Raw genomic sequence first — 23,422 nt, forward strand, 5'->3', positions numbered from 1 at the left:
AAAAAAAAAAAAAGTCTGCATTGGCAAAATATTTTTGATCAAGACAATGTTTCCTTTTAATAAATATCTTTAAATGTAATAGAGCCCTTTCTCTTTTGTTTGCTAGGTTCTGATGCTAGTACAATTGAAATCTACCTCTCGAGTGAGCTATATGACTTAAATGGTAATGAGGCTGATGTTGAATGACTGGAAAGCTGTGAGAGGCATGAGCGGGTGAGCTGAAGACACAAAGACAGTCTCGAGGATCTGAGAACTGTTCCCCTGTTATTTCAGATGCGTTCCCTTTCCTCCGGGGCAGGGAGCTGGGACACCCGCATCCCTGTGCTGCTCCTGCCGCTGCTCCTGCTGCTGCTGCTGCCACAAAGCCAGTCCCATCCTTCCCCATCCCGGTGCTTCTGCTCCGCTTGTAACATTAAATACTCCTTGGATAAAGGTGGGGGAGGGAAGAAAAAGCAAGAGATGCCGGCCAGAAACCCAGCCGGGGAGATGCCCGTTCAGCCCTGCCCATTTCTCCAGCCCGGTGTGCGGGTGCCCGTGGGCGCTCGGCACCCGCACCGCGCCGCCCGGGATCAGGGCTCCCGCATCCGACGCCAGGACCCGTGCAGGTGTCCCCCGGGCCTACGAGGGCAACGCTCCCGTCACGAGGCTGCGGCCATGGCACTGGGAAACTTTTACACTTTTTAAAGATTTTTTTTTTCATGGCACCTCTACTAGATATTAGTTTTAGTGACATAAATGAAAAACAAATGTTGCAATGGCAGAAGTGTTTCATTTTTCTCCCTTTTCTACATGCCGTGTCCGTGTTACACGCTCTAAACCTTCGCTGTTAAGCAAGTGTCACGTGTAACTTCCCTTTGCAGTACCCGTTATAGCAAATCTAGGCTTCAGACTTCACCTGATAAGCAAAGGGGTACCCCCACCTTATATGAATATAAGAATTACATGGCTTGGGGTAGGTGCTATGCTCTGGTTCTCATGGTGTGCTTGTCGTCCTCGCGCTTATACCCACCTGTAAACTTACTTGAGCTTCAGCACTCAGTTACTTCACATACGAAACAAGGTAAACGAGATAAACACAAACATTTTGTTAATACTGATGGCTAAAATTGTCTTCTCATAGTGAAAAGAAAAAAAAAAGAATTGAATCAAAATTCTGCTTTACTATATACGATTTGTATGGTAGTGTCCCTTCCCTGGGAAAGCTGCTAACGGTTCCACCTATTGACTGTCACTTTTTGCACTTGTTGTTCTGGTACTTCTGGCTAAAGAAATCTATTTTTGATTCCATATATCTCACATTGATAGGCGATAAAAATGCTATTATTATTTAACTTATTCTATCAAGATACTACTATTTAGATCCTTAGAAAAGGGACCACTCTTATTCCAGGTGAGCCCTTAAAAGTGACTTAAAAATAGTAGGACTTGCTTCTTGTCTTTTTTTTTTTGAGATTGGTGAAATAAACTGATAAATATTCAGATCCAACATGCAAGCAACCTTTAAAAAGTAAATACACAGAATCATACACATACACACTACTGTGCACATCTTAACCTTTAATACTGTAACTTTATATTTTCTCAAGAAGGGTGAATAATAAATTATATGTTTTGGCTTTATAACATTGCAGAAATAAAAGCAGGTTGGAGGTTAGTCTCTTGTATTATCTGAAATTATTTTTGCTGGTCCCCAGGGATGTATGCAATGAATCTGTCAGCCTCACCAGTCTCCAGAGATATCAGAAAATTTGGGCAGTCATGAGCAGTGGGGGCTATTCCAATACCAGTGACAGCTCAGTTTAACTTGATTTGCCTTTCCAGGTATATCGAATCTGTGGGGTTTTTTGTTTTGGTTTTGTTTTTTTTTTTTTTTTCAGTGTCTAATAGAGAGTCTCAAGGTTTTTTCTTTATCATTTTTAACCAGTCTATCTAGAAGATCTAGCATTTTGCCACACTCTGATGTTTTGTGTCTGCAAAAAGATTGCTATAGGCCATGTGCTGTTCTTCAGAAATGTCTCTCTACTTAAGGAATAGGATTGCCATTCTAGAAGTTGGTAATTGGAAAGATTTCAATTTTGCATTGCTCTCATCTGTGTTCCTTGTGCAAGTCATGAGACTCAGACCTTTAATGTGGACAGGGACAAGAGGAGCTCCTCTCTGCAGCTGTGTGTTTGTGTGGGCTGCCTGACCCCAAGGCCCTGCCCCTGTCGTCTTCTTTGAAGGAAGGTCTGTGGGTGGGTAATTAGACACGGTGATCTTCTCATTGGACAAAACTCAAGATTCTCCCCAAAGTAGCGTCTGGAAAAGAATCCACGCCCAGGACTTCCAACTGTGGCAACATCACAGGGCTGAGGTTTCCACTTGGGCTTCTGGTGTTCTCGGGAGACCCGGAATCTGTCTGCCTCAAACGCAGTGGCTGAAGGTTTGGTCTGTAATGGCTTGCGACCTGTTTCGATCACCCTGTCAGGACACTATGTGCTGCGATGGATCAGAAACCTCAAAAAATCCATCATAGGTTTGGCCTTCGTGTCTGGTCCTCTACAAAGACACAGAGATATTTTTCAGGAACTGCAACCCAGTGGGGTGAGGTGCAGCCCTCAGTTGACTCCATTGGCTTTTAGAGAAGCTAACTGGAAGCATGGAGAAGTAATTTTGAACCTTAAGATGTCAGAATATCAGGGCTTCTAAATCCTTTCTCATTTGTGGTGCACTTCTTACAGTAACAAATTATCCTTGTGTTAAGGGTGCCGATTTTGTCCCCATTTTTGATGGGGAGAGCTTGGAAACAGATGAGTAGAATCTTTTTCTTGATCCTTTGTATGGAGAAATTTAGACACTGAAGTCGAGACTCCTTCTGTAAGGGCAAAAGATGTTAAATCTTTCAGCAGGAAAAGAGGATACAGCTGCTTTCCTGTCCTTACTACATTTTGTATGCTTTTCGTTTTGTATATTCCAAAGGAAGTAGAAAAAAACTATCTCTAAGGAAGCAAAGATCTTCCTTCCTGTTGGAAAAGAGTCAGCAAAGATGATAAATTCCCTGCCAAATGAGTCATTTCTTCACTTAAAGAGACTTCAAAGCTTTTTTAAAAAAAAATGCTTCTCAGAGCATGGGGCTTAGATATGAAGTTGAAGGCACTCATAATGGCTGTCACTGATCTTTCCTTTATGGAAAATGATACGTAGAAAGATGTCAAGGAAATAAGTGGTTTGGGTGAGATACTGCAACACAACCTCTTAATAGAACAGCTCTAACAAATATATTCCTATTGGACTGTGCTCTGCCAGAAGCAAGAAGCAAAGCATTTAGGATTGCCCAGTACTTTGAGCCCTGCTTGTTGAGTCTAAGTTGTTGAGGATAAGTAAATATTTATAGGATAAACAAATGAAAAACAAAGAACTGTTAGTTTGACAGTAATACATTTTCTTGAAATGTGGAATATATGGGAAATAATATGAATAAAATTAAGATTAATATAGCATTGACTTAAGGAGCAGGTAAAGGCACAATTACTACATAGTGACATTTATTAAAGCATTACATTCACAATATCTATATTCTTTCTCCTTACATGTTTCACTTTGAGGAACTCTTATGAAGACTGCTGGTGGTTAGTAGTCTTGTAAGAGATGAACAGTAATAGCTGTATTAATACTTTAAAATAATAAAATTATAGGGAATTAATTGTATATTAATGCTCTGCAAATTCGACAGTGTGGACTGTGAAAAAACTGCACAAAAATACATTATTTTGTCTTTTGTTTTGTGAGCATTTGATGATGTGATACTGTGCAAACCATCAGAACAGGCTCTAGGTGTTTAAATACCTAAGAAGTCTGAAGATGTGACACCTTAGACTCAGCGTGGATGTGGGTGGCAACTCCTTCCAAAGGCCATGGACAATCATTTGGCCTTGGCTTAGATGAGATGGCTCAGTGTTAGACTGCAATGAAACAAAAATCTCACATTTTCATATTGACACAGCATGAAGTAGTGTGGGGACTGTTGACACCGCATGGGGACTGTTTTGTGGAATAAAAAATAACTGTAACAAGCTGTGAATTGTGAGGCCCCAGGAGGATGGAGGAGCGCTGGTCCGGGAGGGCGATGGGATGGGATGGGATGGGATGGGATGGGATGGGATGGGATGGGATGGGGTGTCCCCCTTTTCTCAGCACGTTGAACAGCCAAACGGTAGACACCTGCCCCGTAACCCCACGGCATGAGCCAGGGCACCCGATGTCCTCTGGAGATCTGCCCGCTTTGCACAGCGAGGGACACGCGCCTGCCTGCATGGGGATCTGCTGCGCGAGCAGCTCCCCGAACAGGAGGCCGTGGCAGCTTGGGGAAGAACCCGTGATTTATCTAGCTCAGCTTAGAGGCAAGTTTATTTTATCCGGAAAAACGTTAACCCACAGGGTTAAGGGTAGTTCTTTACTAGCTGCCAGTACTTAGTAATTCTCGGTTTTGTTCCCTTTGATGTGAGGGATGGCCAATAAATGAACCATTTGGGGAAAGTAAAACTGGACAACAAATGTGTCCCCCTGCCCACTCCCAACCCTTAAACGCAGGATGCAAGGCAGTCAAGAAAGAAAAAGGAACAACACGCACAAAGTTCTCTAATATCAAAATATAGCAATTTATTCAAGACACTGAATATGATCTGTTGATTCTCTCCTTAAAACAAATGAGCTACAATACACAAGGTGAATTTGAAGAAAGTGTGGGCAGGGGAGAAACAAAATAAGGGGTTGATGTTGTTTCAACAGAACCTGGGAAATGCTGAAATGAGAACCAAGTCTGGCTGCAAGTCTGACACAGACAATAAAAACTGCAGAAGCCAGAATTCAGAATTTCAGTGAGTGGCTGAAAGAACATTTCTGCATTTGACAAAGAACCACATTTTCTTTAAAGGCAAAAGGAGGAAAAAAAGGAGGAAGAATTAAAAAGGAAAAAAAGAAAAAAAAGAAACCCAGAAACAAAGCAGACCCTTACATTTGACAAAGTGCACTTCACTTGGCTCTAAAATTAGCTATTTTTTTTTCTCTTTTTAAACAAATTAAAAGGAAATTTCTAAGATGTAGCATGGGGTTAATGTGTGTGTAACCCTGTAAGTCAGGCCCTTTAGTGCCCCATAAGGGACCCAGTGTTTCCACATAAAAGATTCAGTATCCTTCCAAACAGTGGAGCTGAGTGTTTTTTCAAAAATCTGTCCCTTTTTTTTTTCTTTCAAGGCCAGTTCCAGGCAGCCAGCAAAGATAAAATTCCAGTAAGAAGCCTCTTGGTGGTTTCACAATTCAGTTTGGTCTCTTAGTTTTGTCTTTTTGTTTGTTATTTTTTTTTCAATTGCTCTTCCATTGCTAAGAACTACAAACAAAAATTTCAAAATATTGTGTGAAAAAAAAAAAACCCAACCCAGAACCCGCCCGAGTCCTCCAGCCAGCCTGCTGCTTCCCGCTCTCCTGCCCCACAGCCCGTGATGCCCCGGGGGGCAGGCGCTCCCGTGAGGGCCCTGGCGAGCAGCCGCCTGCGCCCGGAGCGGAGCCCGCGCCGAGCTGCTCGCCCATCCCCACAGCCGCAGGAACAAGGGGCCTGGTCCAAACGAGTCTCTGCAACCGCGGCCTCTGCCACTGCGGCCTCTGCCACTGCGGCCTCTGCCACTGTGGCCTCTGCAACCGCGGCCTCTGCAACCGTGGCCTCTGCAACCGTGGTCTCTGCAACGCAGCCTCTGCGACTGTGGCCTCTGTGACTGCGGCCCCTATGACCACGACTCCCGCTCGCCTTCCTCTCCTTCCCTGTCCTTGTTTTATCTCCAGGCTGTCACCTCCCTCCGGACCTCTGCGAATCTGCCTGCTTTGGAGGGGCAGGAGGGCGAATTTCCCAGCTTTTTGCCACCGCTGCTTTCAAACGGCCTCCGTGGGGCTCTCACAGGCGGGCGCTGCCGCGCAGCTGGGCTGCGGCCGCGTCCCTCGCGGCCTCCGTGCAGCCTGGCAGGGACACAGGGTGTCCTCACTGCGAGGCCAGAATGACGGGAGCACGAAACACGTCCCGGACGCGGCACACGTACCGAGCTGCCACTCCCGGGGAAACGACAAATGCCGGGCAAGAGGGGAACCACCTGCGTGCAGCGATTCTAACGAGATCGTCAACTCGACCGCGCTCTGTAAACCACAATAAACCTTTCTCTTCAAATTCAAGCCTCTCTTCTAATAACTATTTTTTTTTCTTTTTTTTTTTAGGCAGTGACTTTTGACTTTAAATTAGTAGCTACACGTGGTTATTACAAAATAGTGCAAAACTGCTGCGTGATCACCTACAGTTGTGCTCTTGGAGCAGAAAACTAAATACAACACACAGACACATTTAACACCAAAAACAATCCGTGATACCTTCCAGTGTCCAATTCTTTGATATAAATTACAAACAAGCCTAACTGTAATTAATAACCAAAATCCCACATAATCATCTTCACCTCAGGACTAAATAACCCTTTTAGCAGTAATTTATTTCCATTATTTTTCTTCCTTTTCAAATGTGTATCTTGAGGAAAGAGGCTGAGGCTGACAGTGGTTCCACCAAGAAGACTAAGATATTGGTACAGACACAAGTGTAAAGAGAGCAAAACAAAGGAGAAAAACACACAGCATGAACTCCGGGATGCCGAGATGCTCGGCAGGTTTCGCAGCAGCGTTTTCACCATCGGGTGCCTGGTTCTGTCCCTGCTCACACCGAATCACCCTTCAGCAGCTGGGCTCAAACCAGCGGGACGTTTCTGCGTTGGGAAATCGCAGCGTTTGTGCTATGTGGCTTTAGAGGGGTTCTGCTTCTTTGCTGTTGCGCACGTTACCAGCCCTGGCCTCTGGGCTGGGCTTGGGTGGTGCTGAGGCCGCGTCTCGCCGGCCCGCGGGCACAACCTGCCCTTGCTGACCCGCCGCTCGCTCCTGCGCTACCGACCTCTCCCGAAGGCACCACCGCAGACGGCCTTAACCCGCGCAGGGAAACCCGCCCCAACGGCACGGGCGGCACTCGGGAAGTCTGTGCTGTCACTCCCATCACCTCGGCCACGGTAACGTCACGGTGGTGTAGGTGTTGAGGAGTAATCCATGTATCATAAATCACACCCTCACCTAATATAGCAACCCGAGCTGTCTCCTGTGCATAACACCAAGGGCTTGCCCTAAACCACACGTGCGAAGGTCCAAGCACGGAGCCGGTGCACGAGGGCGGCAGCAGCTCCGCACGCGGCCAGAGGCAACGGCAGAGCCTGTGTCAGATGGGGCTCACCAGGACCAGGACAGGAGCGTGGCGGGATCCGTTCGCCAACAGCGACAAGCGCAGTCCACGCTATCTTGGTCCAACGGGGCCCGTGAGGCCGGTGATGAAATCTCAGCGACCCTCCGGCTGGGAAAGAGCGGATGGGGATGAGCGGAGGAGGTGGGAGCTGCTGGGCACCATTGTGGCAGGACCCAGTGGTGTCTGTGGGGGGACGTGGGGTGGCCCCTGTCCCCAGCGAGGACGAACGTGCGCCCGCCGCGCGCACGCGCTCCCTTCCATCGGCCTGCGCCACCAACGGCCCCGGACCCGAGAGCGGCCCGCACCAACATCTGGCTGCTGGAAAAGGACTCCAATGAACAACTGGCTCCTTCTTTCTTTTTTGTTTTTTTTTTGTATCAAATGGCATTTTTTCTTACAGTACTTTCTGAGAGAGACGAGAAAAAGGATACTGCACCTTTCATGTTCCTCGGACTCTGTTTGTGTCATTCTTTTTACTTGAATAACACAACTGGTCTACATTTGGTGGCCAGTTTAGGCTTTTAAAACTGTGTTTAACATAAAAAATATTTTTTTCCAAAAATACACTGGGTTCTTTCTGTTAAAAGTCATCTTTCTCCTGTAAAAATCTTCCCCAGCACTGCATTCTTATATAAAGCACTTATTACACAATTTGCTGAAAGTGCCCTTGAGACGCTAAGATCTGAAGCATGGAGGATTATTTTTTTTTCTTTTTAAATGGAGAGAAAGGAAGAAAAAGAGAGAGAGAGAGAGAGAAGAGAGGAGAAGCAGTCTGTCAAAAATTTTCATTGTCATGTCCACCTGGCTGCATCTACTATGGGCATACAGGGAAAAAAGAAAACAACGGGAAGAAGAAAGAGAAGGAAAAAAAAAAAAAAAAAGAGAAGTTGGGAGTGGAAGGGAGAAATAAAAAGGAAACAAAAGCTTCATCCTAAGCCTGGGATCCTCCAGGCTATAATATTCCAGCTGATAGAAAAACCACTGAACAAAAAAAGTAGTCTAGAAAATAGAAAGTGTTGTGATTACAAAGTTGAGCATTTCATCAGTACAAACTGGTCTTTGAACGTCCTTTGGGAGAGCAACTGTAGTGTCCAAATTGGAAGGAAAAAATACACACCGCATGGAGGAGGATTTTTTTTTTCCCTTTTGGTTTATCACAGCATTTTTCTTTTTTTTTTTTTTTTTTTATTAACTTTTTTTTTGGCACAGCTTTTTTTTTTTCCCAGCCATCAGAGCAAGTTCTCAGACGCAAACCAAACAGTGCAATGCCTAGCTGGTGGCTTCATGCTTCCAAGGCTGAATGTTCCAGGTGGAAACCATTCCCTCCCCCTCTGAAGTGACTGTGTTTTTACTCCTTGATGAAGGTTACGGACAAAATACTAGACACCTGTGGCCAGGGAGAGTTGGTTTCACGGTACACTCTAACTTTGTTCAAGTTCGTAAAGTTCTGGAGCTGTTAAGAATAGTTTTGAAGAGTGCTTCTCCCCACACATTCACTGCTGGTCCATTTGAAATTTCTTCTAAAACATTTCACTTTACTTCCGCAGATCTAGAACACAAACCTGGAGAGAAAAGACTCGGGATTAAGAACCATCTTGGAAGGTTTCTTGGAATGCAGATGAATTTGTGGCCCACACAGTGGCTGACCAGCCAGCGGCTGAAACAAACCAGCATGTCCCGCTGCCAGGCCTCACGGAGTCTGGCTAAAGCACCCGCTTGCCTGAGCTCAAGCAAGGAAACAAACCATAGGGGAGGAAATGAGTGAAAACCATGTAATAAAGTTACATAAAATAAATATATAAAAACAAAATAAGCTGAGTGAACATATTGTTTCACTAGAACAAACACACATCTGCGACACTGCACACCCCAGATAAGCTTGGATATTCCATTCTATTCAGTTGCCTAAGCATAAGTACCTACTTCCATGCGAGGAGCATGTTCATTTGGAGCAGTTCTTGGAAGCCACGCATGGCACTATCTCAATTGCCCCACCACTAAGCTCAGGCAGCTGAATCCTGAAGTTAAAAGCTCGGGAAATACTGCTCTGGAGCAAAGCTGAGCCTGCCACCCATGGAGAAGAGCTATTTAGAAAAGCCACAGAGTGTGCTCTAACATCTGCATGTCCCTGCAAGCTGCTCACGCTGTACTGACATTTTCATAAAGTAAAATTAACAGCAATGATAGCAATGAATTATCATTACTATCATTCATGATGAATAAATATGAAGTATCTGCAAAGCAATACTTCCCCTTTACCACATGATCTTTTTTTTTTTTTTCACAAACTGCTGAAAATTTCTTACTTTAGGTAAACTTCTGCAGGGTAAAACTTAGTCCCAAGGCAATTACTGATCAGACATTTGACTGCTGTGATTTTCTTTACATTTCGACAGGCAAGACAATGGATAGAAATGTTGCTCCTGTTCTTCTTATCAAATATGTATTTTCAAATCTTTCCCCTCTCCAGCAAGATTCACCTACTCCACAAGCATTCTTCTTTTGGAGTAGCACCATCACCTCCCAGTATTCAAAACCTTTCAGAACAGGAGGCACTTTTAATATTCTCCATAGCTCTACTTTATTCTGTCCTGAGCTTTCTACCCCTCCACCTCTGTCCAGAGCAGGCAGCAAGGCAAGACGCACTCTCCAGAGCAGCAATTTCCATGTCAGCATTTACACTGTGCACAGATTCCTACCGATCCATCTGATGCGCTTGCTCCCACTTTGTCTCCTCTTGCATTCCAGCAGACTTCGAAGATGCCCCCGGTGCCTCTGTAGCTATGTACTAGGGTTCCGCTCTGCAGCAAAACAGCAACCAAAGTTAGTCACAGAAATGACCTCTTTTTTATTCTCTCTGTGTGACAAGACTCTTGTCTGAGTGACAAGACATTAAGGGAAGAGAGTGGCAGTGAGGGGGACTTTGATAATGAAGAGCAGTGGGGTTTTCCAGAAGGCAGCTCACGATAGGGGCCTTGGATGTCGCTTCCCATGCACGCTGAGGGGGCAGCGGCCTCGGGAGCCGGGCTGAGCCGACGTCTCCCAGGCTGGCTGTTCGTTCTGGCTGTGAGGAGCAGAGCCCGGAGACGTCTGTGCAGCATCAGGGGGGCGACAGTTCCACCCCACCGTGAGGGGCCCCGGCACTTCCCTCAGTTCCTCGTGCAGTAAATGTCCCTCGTGGGCGGCATCGCCAGGCCCGGGAAAACCCGATGGAGTGGGGAACTTGCACCGCTCCTGCGCCCGGGCACACGGCACACACGCTCCCGTGAGGGGGACAATCCGGGTGGGAAGGGAGAGCTGGTGCCCAGCTCGCTCCCACGGCGGGAGGGAAAACAGCTTCCTGGGGAAAAACTCAACGTCCCACTGCCTTTTCCCAGAGGATTCCCCAATTGTTCATCCTTTGTATCTACGATCCTTTCATCGGGTACTATAAGCCAGGAGCATGGGACTCACACTCCAGCTAACTTTGCTGCTGAATACAGGTTATCACTTATTTCTTAGAGTCAACCCCTGCCTCTGCTTCACCGTCTGTACCTGTTCTCCTGCACACTTTTGGTTTTGCCTAGAGAGAAGCTTTAGCAGCCCTGGACAGTCACCTCACTCCCCTGAGAGACTCAGCTGTTACGCTGGGATTTATATCAGCACAAAAATATTGTATCAGTACAATCAGGTTCACCTTGTCTGGCAGGGCACAGTCCTCAGAGAAACACATATTTTCCCTTTAAGTTTTTACTACTCATTTGTCATCTAGAACAGATGTCTTTTACATGAATCAAAGAAGTACCTGAGTATTCCATATATGGACACATTTGTCAAAGGACCCGCTGGCTAAATATTTCCCATCAGGACTAAAAGCTACACTGTAGACAGGCTCCTGATGCTTTGTTAACGTGTGGATACAGACTCCTCGGTCAACGTCCCACAGCCGAACAGTGGAATCAAACGAAGCGCTGCAAGAAGCACAAACACACACAAACCTGTGTTACCTGGGGTATTAATCAGCTTGCAGTTTGATGCTGTACATATCTGCAGAGAACACTAGGGTTCCTTTTCTTTGCTAAGCAGGAAGCAACGTTTCAAACAGAAAGACGTACGTTCACTAGCGCCTTAACCTTCCTCACGGCAGGCACAATATCCACAGAGAGAATTCTTGTATGGGGACCCTTGAGTTGAGCTGGGGATGTTGTGTGTAGGATCAGATCATCATCCCAAACAGGGCCAACCCTCTCTTTTTTGAGATTCTACCTGCTGTTATTGAAGAAGTTAAACATATGTTGTCATTTATAGGACAGACTGTTCAGAGAAATCTTATTCCTAAAGGATTTCCATCATCCAATGATTTAAATTTATGTAATTCTCTAGAACTGCAGTTCTTTCACTTTTGTTTTCAGTGATGTTTTTCCCCCAGTATGCCTAAATCCCAAATTGTGGGCTTAGGAAAAGACAAGGGAAGTAACTAGTATTAAAAATATCCATATTAGAAGAACAACCCTAAGGAAGCAAAGTTCTTTCCTACCCCTTGACCTGTCCTTTCCCAAAGAGAAGATGAAATAAATTAATCAAATTAGATGTATCTTTTTCCTGAAACAAAGACATCAGAAACTGATTTGTTAATCCAGTAGTATGACCATCAATTGGCATTCCTACAAGCAATGATACTTCCTAAACTCAAATAAAATTTTTGAATGAATTTTTAAGTGGAAGTTTCAGCTTTTGTCTGCTAGTTAATAAGGCTATAAAAACAGTCAGTATCTGCACAGGTGAGCTGCATGACCCTTGTTACAACATACTCCAAGTGGTTTAATAGGCTGCCATCTGTCTCATTATATATAATTACTTATAACAGCCAGTTGCCAAATGTGAAGATTCAGTGCCAGATTTACCATCTTCTAATTGAGACAGCAGAAAAATTAAATATCATGGCTCAATTTTCCTCCCTTTTCTTCTTCCTTTTCCCAGTGTGTTTTCTTTCCCTTTGTATTTCTCCCCTGACTTGCAAGTGCAAACACTCGTTAATATGATGTGCAGCTGGCTTACTGGAATTGTCCACAGGAAGAGCAACATCATGAGAACAGCATAACTGCATGTCAGAAAGATGTTCCTTTTTCTTGGTAAGAGGAAAAGTGCATTTTTACCTTGCTAACATGATGTTGGAGTTTGGATTGCTGGTGCCTGGTCCTGTAGGACTCCATTTGATAGTATAAATCTCTTTGCTGTGAGCCTGAAGATCGTGTACACAGGTGTCTTGCTTCATACTCCAAATCTATGCCAAAGGAATTATGAAGGAGAAAAATGGCAATGTTATTCTCAGCTAAATTATTTCTGTCCCCTTTATTCTTGTGTTATTCTTGATGTTTCTTTATTTCCGATTTAGATATAAATGCATGACTTAACTTGAATTTATTAACCTAGCAGTTTGTTGCCTATAACGCATGTACATTAGAGAAATCATGTTAGAGGAAACGCACAGAAGGTGAAGAAGTTCTAGTTGAAGAAATCTAACTTGTTAAGTCATGGATAGCAATAGCACTTATTTTAAAAAATTAGAATCGGGTCCCATGACTCCTTAAAATCCAGGAGTTTTCCCTTATGCCAGTGAGATTTTTCTCACTGTTGGATTTTTCTTTTTTCCCAAACTCCCCTTGTTTTCTTCATGTTTTGTAACTGCAGGGATGATGGAACAACATCTGCTATTTATGCAGTGTTGCGTGGCTAAATAATTTAGTAAGAGACAAAGAATATGCTGAATAGACATGCCAGGTAATTCACTACATCTTTTTCCAGATAATTAAGAAAAGCAGAAGAACGAGCTAATCTCTCACAGCAGGGAAAATAACCCAAACTGCCATCAGTTTCAGAGAGATCAGAAAAGTAGTAATACTTTAATTCTCCAGTTAAAGGTCTGCACTGTGAGGAAAATTGTGCTTTTATGCTGAATTTTCAGTAGCATCTGAGACCATGTTTGGACCTCAAAACTGAGGGAAAAAATGAAGACAGTGAAGATTAATTTTGACGAAAACTGAAGAGACGCTGTATTTGCCTGAAGAGGATCTGAAACCTCCATCACTGTTTTTAAAACAGGCGAGGCCAGTGACAGAAACCCCCTAGGTCTTGTGCCAGATTTGGTGGTCAGAAATTTGAACTGGTATCAACAACACTGAGCCAAAGCAGTTTTGAAAACATAGCATGGAACTGGACACTGGAAAAAACGTTCAACCACTGGGTGAGGCTGCTTAGCAGAGACTTATTGTTACTGCCTGATACTGCAGTCCTGAGGTGCTCCCTTCAAGCCACCTCTAGGCCTCCCTTCTGTAACTTTGCATTTCTGTGAGTAACCTGGAGTTCTCTATCACGAATGCAGAGGGATTAAGTCCCCAATGGGTATGTGGCAAAGACAAAAAGAGATTAACAGGAGATGTCCATAACGTAGCTGTATACTTAGGTCTTACCTACACTCACAAGTTTTGCAGCTCTCTGCGTTTTAGTTCTTCTACATAGACTGTGTTTATGCTATAAGCATCTATTCTAGCTTTGTCAGTCCACAGTGGAAAGGGGTGTGAGTTGTAATTAGCACTGAAATCTGTATTCCGGGTATAATTCTATCCACAGAAACAATGTTATGTTAGGGATGTTAGCTCTGCCCAGAGGAAACAGCGCAAAACAATAGCTGTGCTGGCATCTGGTTCTGCAGCGCGGCAGGAGGGCCCTTGTGTCACAAAGCACAGGCCTCACTCCATGGCCTTGGGAAAGGAGAACAAGACTGAGGGGAAAGTTTGGACTGAAAAAACAAACAGACAAACAATAAACCAGCTCTACTGTAGAAAGCAGCTTTGCCAGCCCAGGCTCTCCCTTCATTACTTTGCTTGGGAAGCAGACGGGGCCAGTGGAGCCACCTGTGTGCCAGCAGCTGGATTAATCTCCCCAACTTCAGGCACCTCTCGGGTAAATCAGCAGTGGAGCTGACCGAGGCCCCTCACACAGTGAGGGGATGAATTGAGGCACCTTCAGAGAATGGTTCAGTGATTTGGTGAGCTTGACGCGACCCTTCCATGGACATGCCCTGCCAATGGCTTATGCCAGGGCTTCTCAAACAATTGGTTATTCCAACAAAAGTGCTTGCAGAAGAAAGACTTCAAAGGGAAAACTCTTTGGTTTTATATTCTTTACAAAGTACAACAAATAGTCTGCTTAGTGTAGGGAAAGAGCTTCTACTGACAGGCAAGCAGATGCATGTACGTATATACATAGACACACACATATTTTTTAAACTATATAGTCTTACTGATGCAGTGCTACGATGCTGCAGTCGATTAAAAAAGAGAGAGAACTTCATTTCTTTTACCTTTTGAACAGATGAAATGGAAAGTAAATTACCTTTAATGTCATGTCATCGGAGCAGGATGCTAGGAGCATGCCAGAGGGGTCCCATTTGATTGCATTAACCTCGTTCTGCAACGAAGCACAGTTGCACCAAGTGAGTGCTGAGGTCACGCCAAGGGGCCGGCACCCAGCAGAGGACCCCCAAGGTCCCCGCCGGCAGCAGGGACCTGCCTCGGGCTTCATCAAGCTGACGGGCAATGCAGCACCAACTTCTTCTGGAAAGCCAGCTATTTCCTAAGGTAATATCCTCTGCATCTTGGACATACAAATTTGCAATAGAAAATCCTGGGGGAGATGGGTTAGAGTTTCGTGGAGTTGATTACAGATTTCTGAGGGCTGGGATCTCTCTAAAGAGTGTGCACATGAAATCCAGAGTGGAATATTAAGCAGTTTATGACTCTTTCTCCATCAGTTTTTCCAGTTCTAGGTAATTAACTGAGTCCAGTGTATCCTCCAGATTGTAAGTTTTCCCTGCCCTTTTTTAGGGACAGACATATATAATAACAGGAGGAGGGAAAAAAAAAAGGCATTTTATAAACAGGGAAAGATTATCTTTTAGAAATCATGAGCCAGCTCAGGGTCTTAGTGACAATAATACTGGAAATATTTTTCTTTGCCCATCAGTTAAAAGAAACCACACACACATATTTAAAGTCAAAATTTGGCCCATATACAAAACGATACACTTCATGTAATAATAAACAAAATCAATCCATTAATAGGAATGTGCAGCAATCTTCCAGGAAATATCAATTTAGTACCAATTTATCCACACAAACTAGCTAAAGGTCCCCAAATGTAGATTTTTTTTCCTCAATGGGGAGATAAATAGCTCTGGGAGTTAATAATTTACAGGTCAGTATATCATGGCAGTTTTCTCATGAATGAAAACTAGAAAAACTAGCCTTTGATGGCCATTAAATAGCAAAGAAGAGGGGAAAAGAGGAGTGAAATACATCCTAAATCGGTCTCATTAAATGAAATTGATTCTAAATCCAAAGAATGGCAGTAAATTGCTCTGTCCTTACTCATTCACTAATTTTTAAAGGCCATTAAGAGAGTGGAAAACAAAATCCTCTTTATTAATGTGCCTTCTGCCTGCAGGTCATGCTGCATATGAACAAGGCCTTGGTTTAAGCTACACGTTTTGCCTCCTGGACTGATCTAAGGAGTTGATCCCTTTTCACAGGCTATGGGTCACTCCCAAAGAGCATGGATTTGGGGGAGCAATGAGGTGCAGCACCTTTGGTGCAGGAATACCCTGCTCAGCCCGTCAGCGGGTGCCACTGCTACATGCTGCTGTGGCATCATCACCAGTGTTTTGGCCTTAACTCACTGTGTGTCCTTGAAAGGTTTTAACGGGACGGTCGCAGCCAAGTCTGCACACGTGAATGCACATGTCCGTGCTGCAGGAGGCAAAAGTAGTGTTGTTCTGCCAGTCGACATCCAGAGCAGGAGCTGTGGAGTGCAAACAACGCACGGAGTGTTAGGCAACACGGCAAAGAAACGGTTACTCCAAAATTACTTTGCTTCTGTCACCCCTTATACCAAGGAGACTAAAAGATAGCTGTGAGTCTGTCACCTGCAACTGGACAGGGACTGCTGAGAGGCAAACAGGACTCTTTCTCTGGTAATAGACAATCTGAGTGCTTCGTATGATGTCTATTTGTGAGGCTCTTTCGGGTAAAAGTGGATGACAGTGAGTAAAACAGTCACAGAAGCACAGAATGGTTGAGGTTGGAAGGGACCTCTAGAGATCATCTAGTCCAAACCCCTGCTCAAGCAGGGACACCTACAGCATGTGGCACAGGGTCACACCGGCCTCACCAGAGCTGAGGAGAGGGGCAGGATCCCCTCCCTTGACCTGCTGGCAACACTCCTCCTGATGCAGCCAGGATCCCATTGGCCTTCTTGGCCACGAGGGCACACTGCTCACTCATGGTTAACTTGGTGTCAACCAGGACTCCCAGGTCCCTCTCCGTGGAGCTGCTTTCCAGCAGGTCGACCCCTAATCTGTACTGATGCCTGGGGCTATTCCTCCCTAGATGCAAGACCTGCCACTTGTTCTTATTGAACTTCATGAGGTTCCTCTCTGTCCAGCTCTCCAGCCTGTCCAGGTCCCTCTGGATGGCACCCTCTGGAGTGTTGGTCACTCCACCCAGCTTGGTATCATCCACAAACTAGCTGAGGATGCTGAGGGGGAGATCCTGCTTACACCTTTGCCCTTCCTGCTCCCAGCCTCAGATTTCTTGTGCCACCTCTAGCATTCAAGGAACTCCTCTACAAGCCAGTGCAGCTAGTTATCTGGGCGAAAACTACCCCAAAAAAAATGTGAACTTAGTTTGGTTTGGCATTGACTTAACATAAAGGCTACCTGAGGAGTTTCTGTGGAGGCTTTGGCATTGGTTCAGACTGGTCTAATGAAACTTTCATAGACAGATAGCACATGAACATGTAACCCGGGTGCCAGTGCACACACACTTCGCTGAAAATATTAAAGAAATCAACATTCATAGCAAGTCACTGCAGAGAAAAAACCTGCATAGGAGCACACATGTGGGAACTCCTGACATACACAGCTTGTGTGTGTTTCTGTAACTGCTGCCACTGCTGCTTGCTATTTTTCTCTTATACTAGGAAAGTGTTTAGCTGCCCTCCAGAGGATGAAATAAGATTTGCCAAATTAGAGGAATTTTCATTACAGCACACACGCATTGTAAATGGGTCCGTCAGAATGAGACTAGCAGATAAGAAAAAAAAATTAAAGTGTCAACAATATAGTTTAAGTTTACCATTAAAATGAAAAGAAGAAATTCCTTATTCAAAAAATGTTTGCAGTGAAATACTTTTATAGCATAAAGGCATCTGTTCTGCCAAACATATTACATTTAAATATGCTTTTTTCTTATTTTTATATTCATGAATTATAAAATGAATCATGCTACCCCCTGAATCACTAGGTAGTTCTTCAAATGAGAAGTGATGGTTGAAATAGCTTCAAATACAAATATTTTTTAGCATACTCATGAAATAGCTCAATAATTCTGTGTGTCATTTAAGGAATTTCTACTCTGCAAAAATACAAAGGAAATTGTGTGCAAGGCAGATTCCTGCTGTGGTTTCTGATCTACATGAATGGGGATCAGGAAGCAGTGAAGAATTTTGTTTTTTCTAGCTGCCTGTTTTTCTGTCCATATTACTGTATCGGAGCAAACAAAAGAGCTGTCTTTATTAATAGCAATGCACCTTTGGGCTAATATCTATTATAATATCCATGAGTCCAAAAGCAATTTTCTGAGAGCTACTGGCACCTAAAGTGATTTGTGTTACAGCATAATTTGAATCAAAGAGTGCTGACAATTAATGTCAATTCATTTATTGGTGTATTTCATTATATGTTAAGTGGATAAATCATAATGTAAAATGGTCTAGAAAAAACTACCAAACAGTTTTTGATGCAAGTAATCCGATTGCCAAAGAGGCGTCTCCAAACATCCAGGTTACCAGCCAATTGCTTAAAAGCAGTTAGAATGCCATCTAATAAAGGCAGCAACAAACCTGAGGAAATGCAGATAAAATAAATATGAACAGTAAAATGTTACAGTAAAGGTCAATTCATTTAAGCTTTTACTCATCAAAGCTATGTGTGCTTTAAAATTAGAAGTTCAAAAGTGGAGTGAATTAAACATCTGCTCTGAGTGATTCAGAGCACTTAAGTTAGATGGTACAAAGCTCTCTTATTGCACCACTTAAAATTTGTTCCTGGGTGCATAGATACCAGTATGCTTCTGTCAGTAGATGTGAAATTTGGATTATTTTTCTCCACTTTAAATAAATAAGCTCGGTGAAAATGTGTTTTCTGATGGAGTGTTCTCTGACAGCTACTAAAACTTTGCAGGAGAATAATGAAACCTTAGATATGAGCTACTTCTCCACATAATCACCTATTTGGCCTATAAAACCCTAGCCACATGGGCACATCAATAGTATGGAGGCCTTCAGCACTTAGACACAGGAGTCTCATTTAAGATGAGAGTTTCTAACACGTCACTTTTGTGCACTTGTTTGTAACCTAAACCAGTTGTTTTAGGGCACCGTCGAAATGTTACATTATGCCTAGGCCAGCTATCTCCATATGCCTCATGAATATCTGATAAGAGGACTGTACTCTGTATAGACCACAATTTTAGCTGTTAAAAAGTTTAAAAACTCGTTTAGACACGGCTTTCAGACCCTACACAGGTAAATAATTTGTTATTATTTGGTTCAGGTGCAGAAGTGATGCAAGGATGAGGCGAGGTCTTTGTGGCTTTAGACTCACGTGACCGCAAAGATTCCTACCACTTCATAAGCAAAGATTTTAAGTGACTACTGGACCTTATACTGGGCCTGTATTTTCAGCCTTTCAACAATTTACTTAAGTAACTCCTTTACTTCACTGTGAAAGCCAATTTCAAATTGAAAAAATGTCAGGCTATCCACACCCCACTTCAGCAACATCTCACGGCCTAAAGACAAACAGCACATGTAATAATACTATTAGTTTTGGTTTTTTTGCAGTCCAGTAATGCGGATAGACTGCGGTACATGGTATGGAAGATGCAGTCAAGCTTTCCGGGAGCTAAAAGGAGAAAGGAGCGGTGTGTCCATGACGCACCTCGTCCCCGTAGAACGGTCCTGTGACCGTCATTCCGGAAGGGCTACCCCCTTTTGCACAGGCACCCACTTGGAGCAGTAGTTTGGGATTAACAGGCCTCCGGGTTTCATTAAGCGCACCCCGGTACTGAGCCAAGTTTGCTCCTGTGGAACAGCTGTGGTAAATAAATGCCACAATGCGAAAAGCTGTCAGCAGACACCTTCAAACTGCCAGCGGAACTAGTAAGTGAGAAGATGAATGTCAGAAATGCAGCGCGTGGAGCCGCGGGTGCAAAGAGACAGTCTGTGTGTCCTGCTCAGTCAGTCTCTTTGCTACTGTGTGTCTGCAAGCGTTTAACAATGACAACTAGCAGCTCACTTGTAAAGCAGGTGGGAATGAAATGTTATTATGTTAGTAGGAAAATGTATGTTTTTAAACAGCACTAAGCACCTTGTTAAGCCTGCTGTATGTAAAAAATGGATTACTTAGCAACAGCAGGTACACTGGAAGACTACAGGCTATGGTTATGCAGGAAAGCCAAAGTATTTCCATATTCCAAAATATTTCACTGTGACAACATATTGGGTTTGGATTATGAATTCAGTCACTGGCCTCAAGTGAATTTCAGGTTACATTAATGATTGCCTGTTACTCAAGATTACTCAGCATGTGGGGTGTCTCCTGTGTTCTGGAAGCAGGCAAGATCTACAAACAACTGTCCAAATAAGGTTTTGGTGCAGGGAGGTTTTGAATCTCAGAGCTGGCAATTGATTGCTGATAACTGCACCAACCAGATACAAAAGCTAAACACGTGAAGTCAAACCTAAAAGCTGAGGAACCCCTGAGGACCCTCGTGTTTGCCGGGCAGCATGCAAGATTTGGAGAGATCTACTTCTGCCTGAAGTCAGCTTCAATCCAACAAGAGCTTTCTTAGCAGGAAGAGTGCAAGAGATCCCAGAGGCTGCCACTGAGAAGTGTCTTTATAAGTCACTATTTTAGTTTTGATACTATTCAAGCACATAATACTGATAGAATCAGGTAGTTAGGTAGGCAAAACTTGTGCATAAATCTTAAGAGTTTACTTTGACTTTCACAGCTGATTCTTACACAATCCCATCCCTCCCCGCCTCCAAACCATGATACTCAGGACAGTTGTGGCACAAAAACCTGGTTCATAATTCAGATTACAGATCTGGCAGACACATTTTTATACATGTCAGATAATTGACAAAACTCAAAGGTGCATTTCATTTTACTATCAAGAGCTACATAGAAATTACCTGAATGGAAAGGAAACTGCTGTTTAGCTTCCCCTGTGTGAGCATCCCAAATTATTGTTGTCTGTAGCCAAAGGGAAGGGGAAAAAAAGAGAGATTAGTGATGATTCAGCTCGGAGAATAATAGCAAGACACTGAGAGAGAGCCCTCACTGAGGTGTAATTCGAAAACACGGCTTTGATAAACCTGACTGCAGAGACCCTAATATGCTGCTTAGCTGAATAAACAGAAATAACTTCCAAATATCACAAGGTTATAAGCAAAGTGTAGATATAGAAGTATCCCTCCTACAGAGGAAGTAATTTAACAACTAACTATGGGCGTGTTTTTTTCTGAATAATATTTGAGAATAATACTGATTTTTTATAAGTGTTTTGTCATAGCTGTCTCAGTTACCATCTTCCTTAAAACAGACTTTTCCTCTTTTCTAAGCTGCAAGTTGAATTCTACTATAAAATTTAGTGATACTATATTTTATAATGATTATATTACCATGTGAAATATTTATCTTGCTACCACTGTGTTAGAACAAACTACATATAATTTATTAATTTGTTTATGGCAGGTTTAATCCATATTTACAGCCTGCTTAAGCAACACGCCTGCAGAACCAAATACGATCTGATGAGCGACTTGCCCATCTATTGGGACCATGTACTTACAGAGAATATATTAAGGATTCCTCATCTTGCTGATAATAGATCATCTTAAGAATCACTGCTGTTACAGGCAAAGTAAGCTTGCCAGGATAATGGAAATATCACTGGGAGATATTTCTCCCTCTCTCCCTCCTCTTTCACAAATGGGTAAAATATAAGATTCTTCTACAAGCTGTATGTACAGGTCAGAGCTAGCTCCCTTAGGAGCCCTTTGTAAATTGATGGAAAGGGATGCAGGCAACACATCTCGCTGTAACACATGCCAAGCAGCTCATCTTCAGGAAGGGAACTTTTTTCTCTCCTGATTTTATAAAGGAAGCCAATGATGACAGAGACATGTAACTTTTTAGGCATCTAAAGCTAGACAAGATGAATGGTGTTTACTTTCCAGTTTAAGTTTTAATGATTTTGTGTTCATCCTTCTATTCATTTTAATCTCTTAATACACACTCAGTAGGAGCTACCACATTTTCTCTGATTTTGAGCTCAGAACCATCATATTTTGCACATTTGCAATGAAAACCTTATATACTGTTTGGAAGCAAATTTCTTAATAATCAGATGAACTAGCTACTTCCTTCCCTGCAAATATTTGATAAAACTATATGCATAAGTAAGCAAACTAGTTCTTTATCTGAAAAACATTTAAGATCCCATTATACACAGGGTCACTGTGGAGATGTGTTTAAAAAAACTTTCACATAAAAATAGGACACATTCACGCAGCCTCATAAACATAATCATCTGGAGGAATTAATGTGGAGGAAACCAAGATGTACTAAAACAAATTAAAGAAAGTAAATTCTCCAGGGCTCCTAAAGCAGAAGAAAATGATCTGAGGAATTCAGCAGCCCAGGCTCAGTGAATCATCAATTTATATGTCAGAAGTAGGTGTTTTTAAAACTCACTTTATCGACACCAGCACTTAAAATATAATTCCCCTTTTTGTTCCATTTCAGGGCAAATATGGGACCTTTATGTTGACCTAAGGTGCTTGCAAGGTTACCTGTAATAAAGAAAAAGGTAGCATTACCATTTCATTGTAAGTTAGCCAAATTACTGCTAATGTTACTAAGATCAGTAACTACTGAGTGACTTACCATCTTCTGTCCATATTCTTGCAAAACCATCATACGATCCTGTAGCCAATAGTGTTCCATCACTCTGTTAGGACATACATATATATATATGTGTCTTAGGTAAATACTAGATCAGATACATTTCAACCAACATTTTCTTTTTTTTGCTTATTTGTTTGATTTACTATGGTTTCCTTTAAATCTGAGCATACATAATGAGAAAGGTAATATCAATATTACATTTTGATCTAAATTAATGGTTAATACAGCAGATATCAAAGAGTAAATAAACTCCCTGACTTGCTGTGAAATACAGGACTACACCATCACATACAGTAATTGAATCAAAAGGATCGGGAAAGGAAAATAAGATATCACAAATTCTTCCAGTTAATAAACAGATAATACATAAGGAGCCCTTAATTCATCAACAGATCACCTAAATCCACGTTCTGTGAAATTTAGGCCTATCCCTGTAAGAACAACCTAAGCCCCTAAGCCCTGGACACCCACCTTTAGCACCTCAAACACTATCTAACAAAAAGAAGCCACTTCCTAGGTGTCTAAACAGAGGGTCAGACACGTGCGCAGAGGCACACTACTATTATGGGTGGCCTAAGCAAGATTTCATGTGTTCCACTTCAAAGAATCACAGAATCACTGCAGTTGGAAAAGACCTTTGAGGTCATGGAGTCCAACCGCGAGCCTCTCCACACCCTGCCTGCTAACCCGTGTCCCCAAGCGCCCCGTCTGCGCGGGTCTTGAGCGCTGCCAGGGATTGGGACTCCAGCACCTCCCTGGGCAGCCTGTTCCAATGCTCCACTGCTCTTTCCTTGTGAAAAATTTTCCTAATGTCTAACTTGACCTTCTCCTGGTGCAACTTAAAGTCATTTCTAAGTGAGAACATTTAGGTAAACTTCATTTCCACAAATCCATGGGCTCTGATGCGATGCATCCAAGAGTGCTGTGTGAGCTGACAGATGTTATTGCTAAACCACTTTCTGTCATCTTAGAAAGGTCCTGGAGAACGGGGGAGATGCCTGATGACTAGAAGAACGCCAATGTCATGCCAATTTTCAAAAAGGAAAAGGAGGAGGACC

General features: G+C 43.2%; 1 protein-coding gene across 2 annotated transcripts in view; it reads right to left on the reverse strand.

Moving 5' to 3' along the window:
• Positions 1-7,255: 7,255 nt before the first annotated feature.
• TBL1X (transducin beta like 1 X-linked) overlaps positions 7,256-23,422 on the reverse strand; it is a 136,563-nt gene continuing 120,396 nt past the window's right edge. For both annotated transcript variants that reach the window (XM_026047159.1, XM_026047150.1), the window contains exons 8-16: positions 22,344-22,407; positions 22,152-22,249; positions 20,588-20,648; positions 16,008-16,129; positions 14,666-14,740; positions 12,427-12,554; positions 11,076-11,241; positions 9,991-10,092; positions 7,256-8,853 (exon numbers count right to left, since the gene is read on the reverse strand). In XM_026047159.1, the coding sequence (XP_025902944.1) occupies positions 8,827-8,853; positions 9,991-10,092; positions 11,076-11,241; positions 12,427-12,554; positions 14,666-14,740; positions 16,008-16,129; positions 20,588-20,648; positions 22,152-22,249; positions 22,344-22,407 (843 nt within the window). In that variant the 3' untranslated portion in view covers positions 7,256-8,826. The remainder of the gene's footprint in view (positions 8,854-9,990; positions 10,093-11,075; positions 11,242-12,426; positions 12,555-14,665; positions 14,741-16,007; positions 16,130-20,587; positions 20,649-22,151; positions 22,250-22,343; positions 22,408-23,422) is intronic.

The sequence above is a fragment of the Nothoprocta perdicaria genome, unplaced genomic scaffold (genome assembly GCF_003342845.1).
Source record: "Nothoprocta perdicaria isolate Ctin4 unplaced genomic scaffold, notPer1 scaffold_109, whole genome shotgun sequence".
In the NCBI taxonomy this organism is placed as follows: domain Eukaryota; kingdom Metazoa; phylum Chordata; class Aves; order Tinamiformes; family Tinamidae; genus Nothoprocta; species Nothoprocta perdicaria.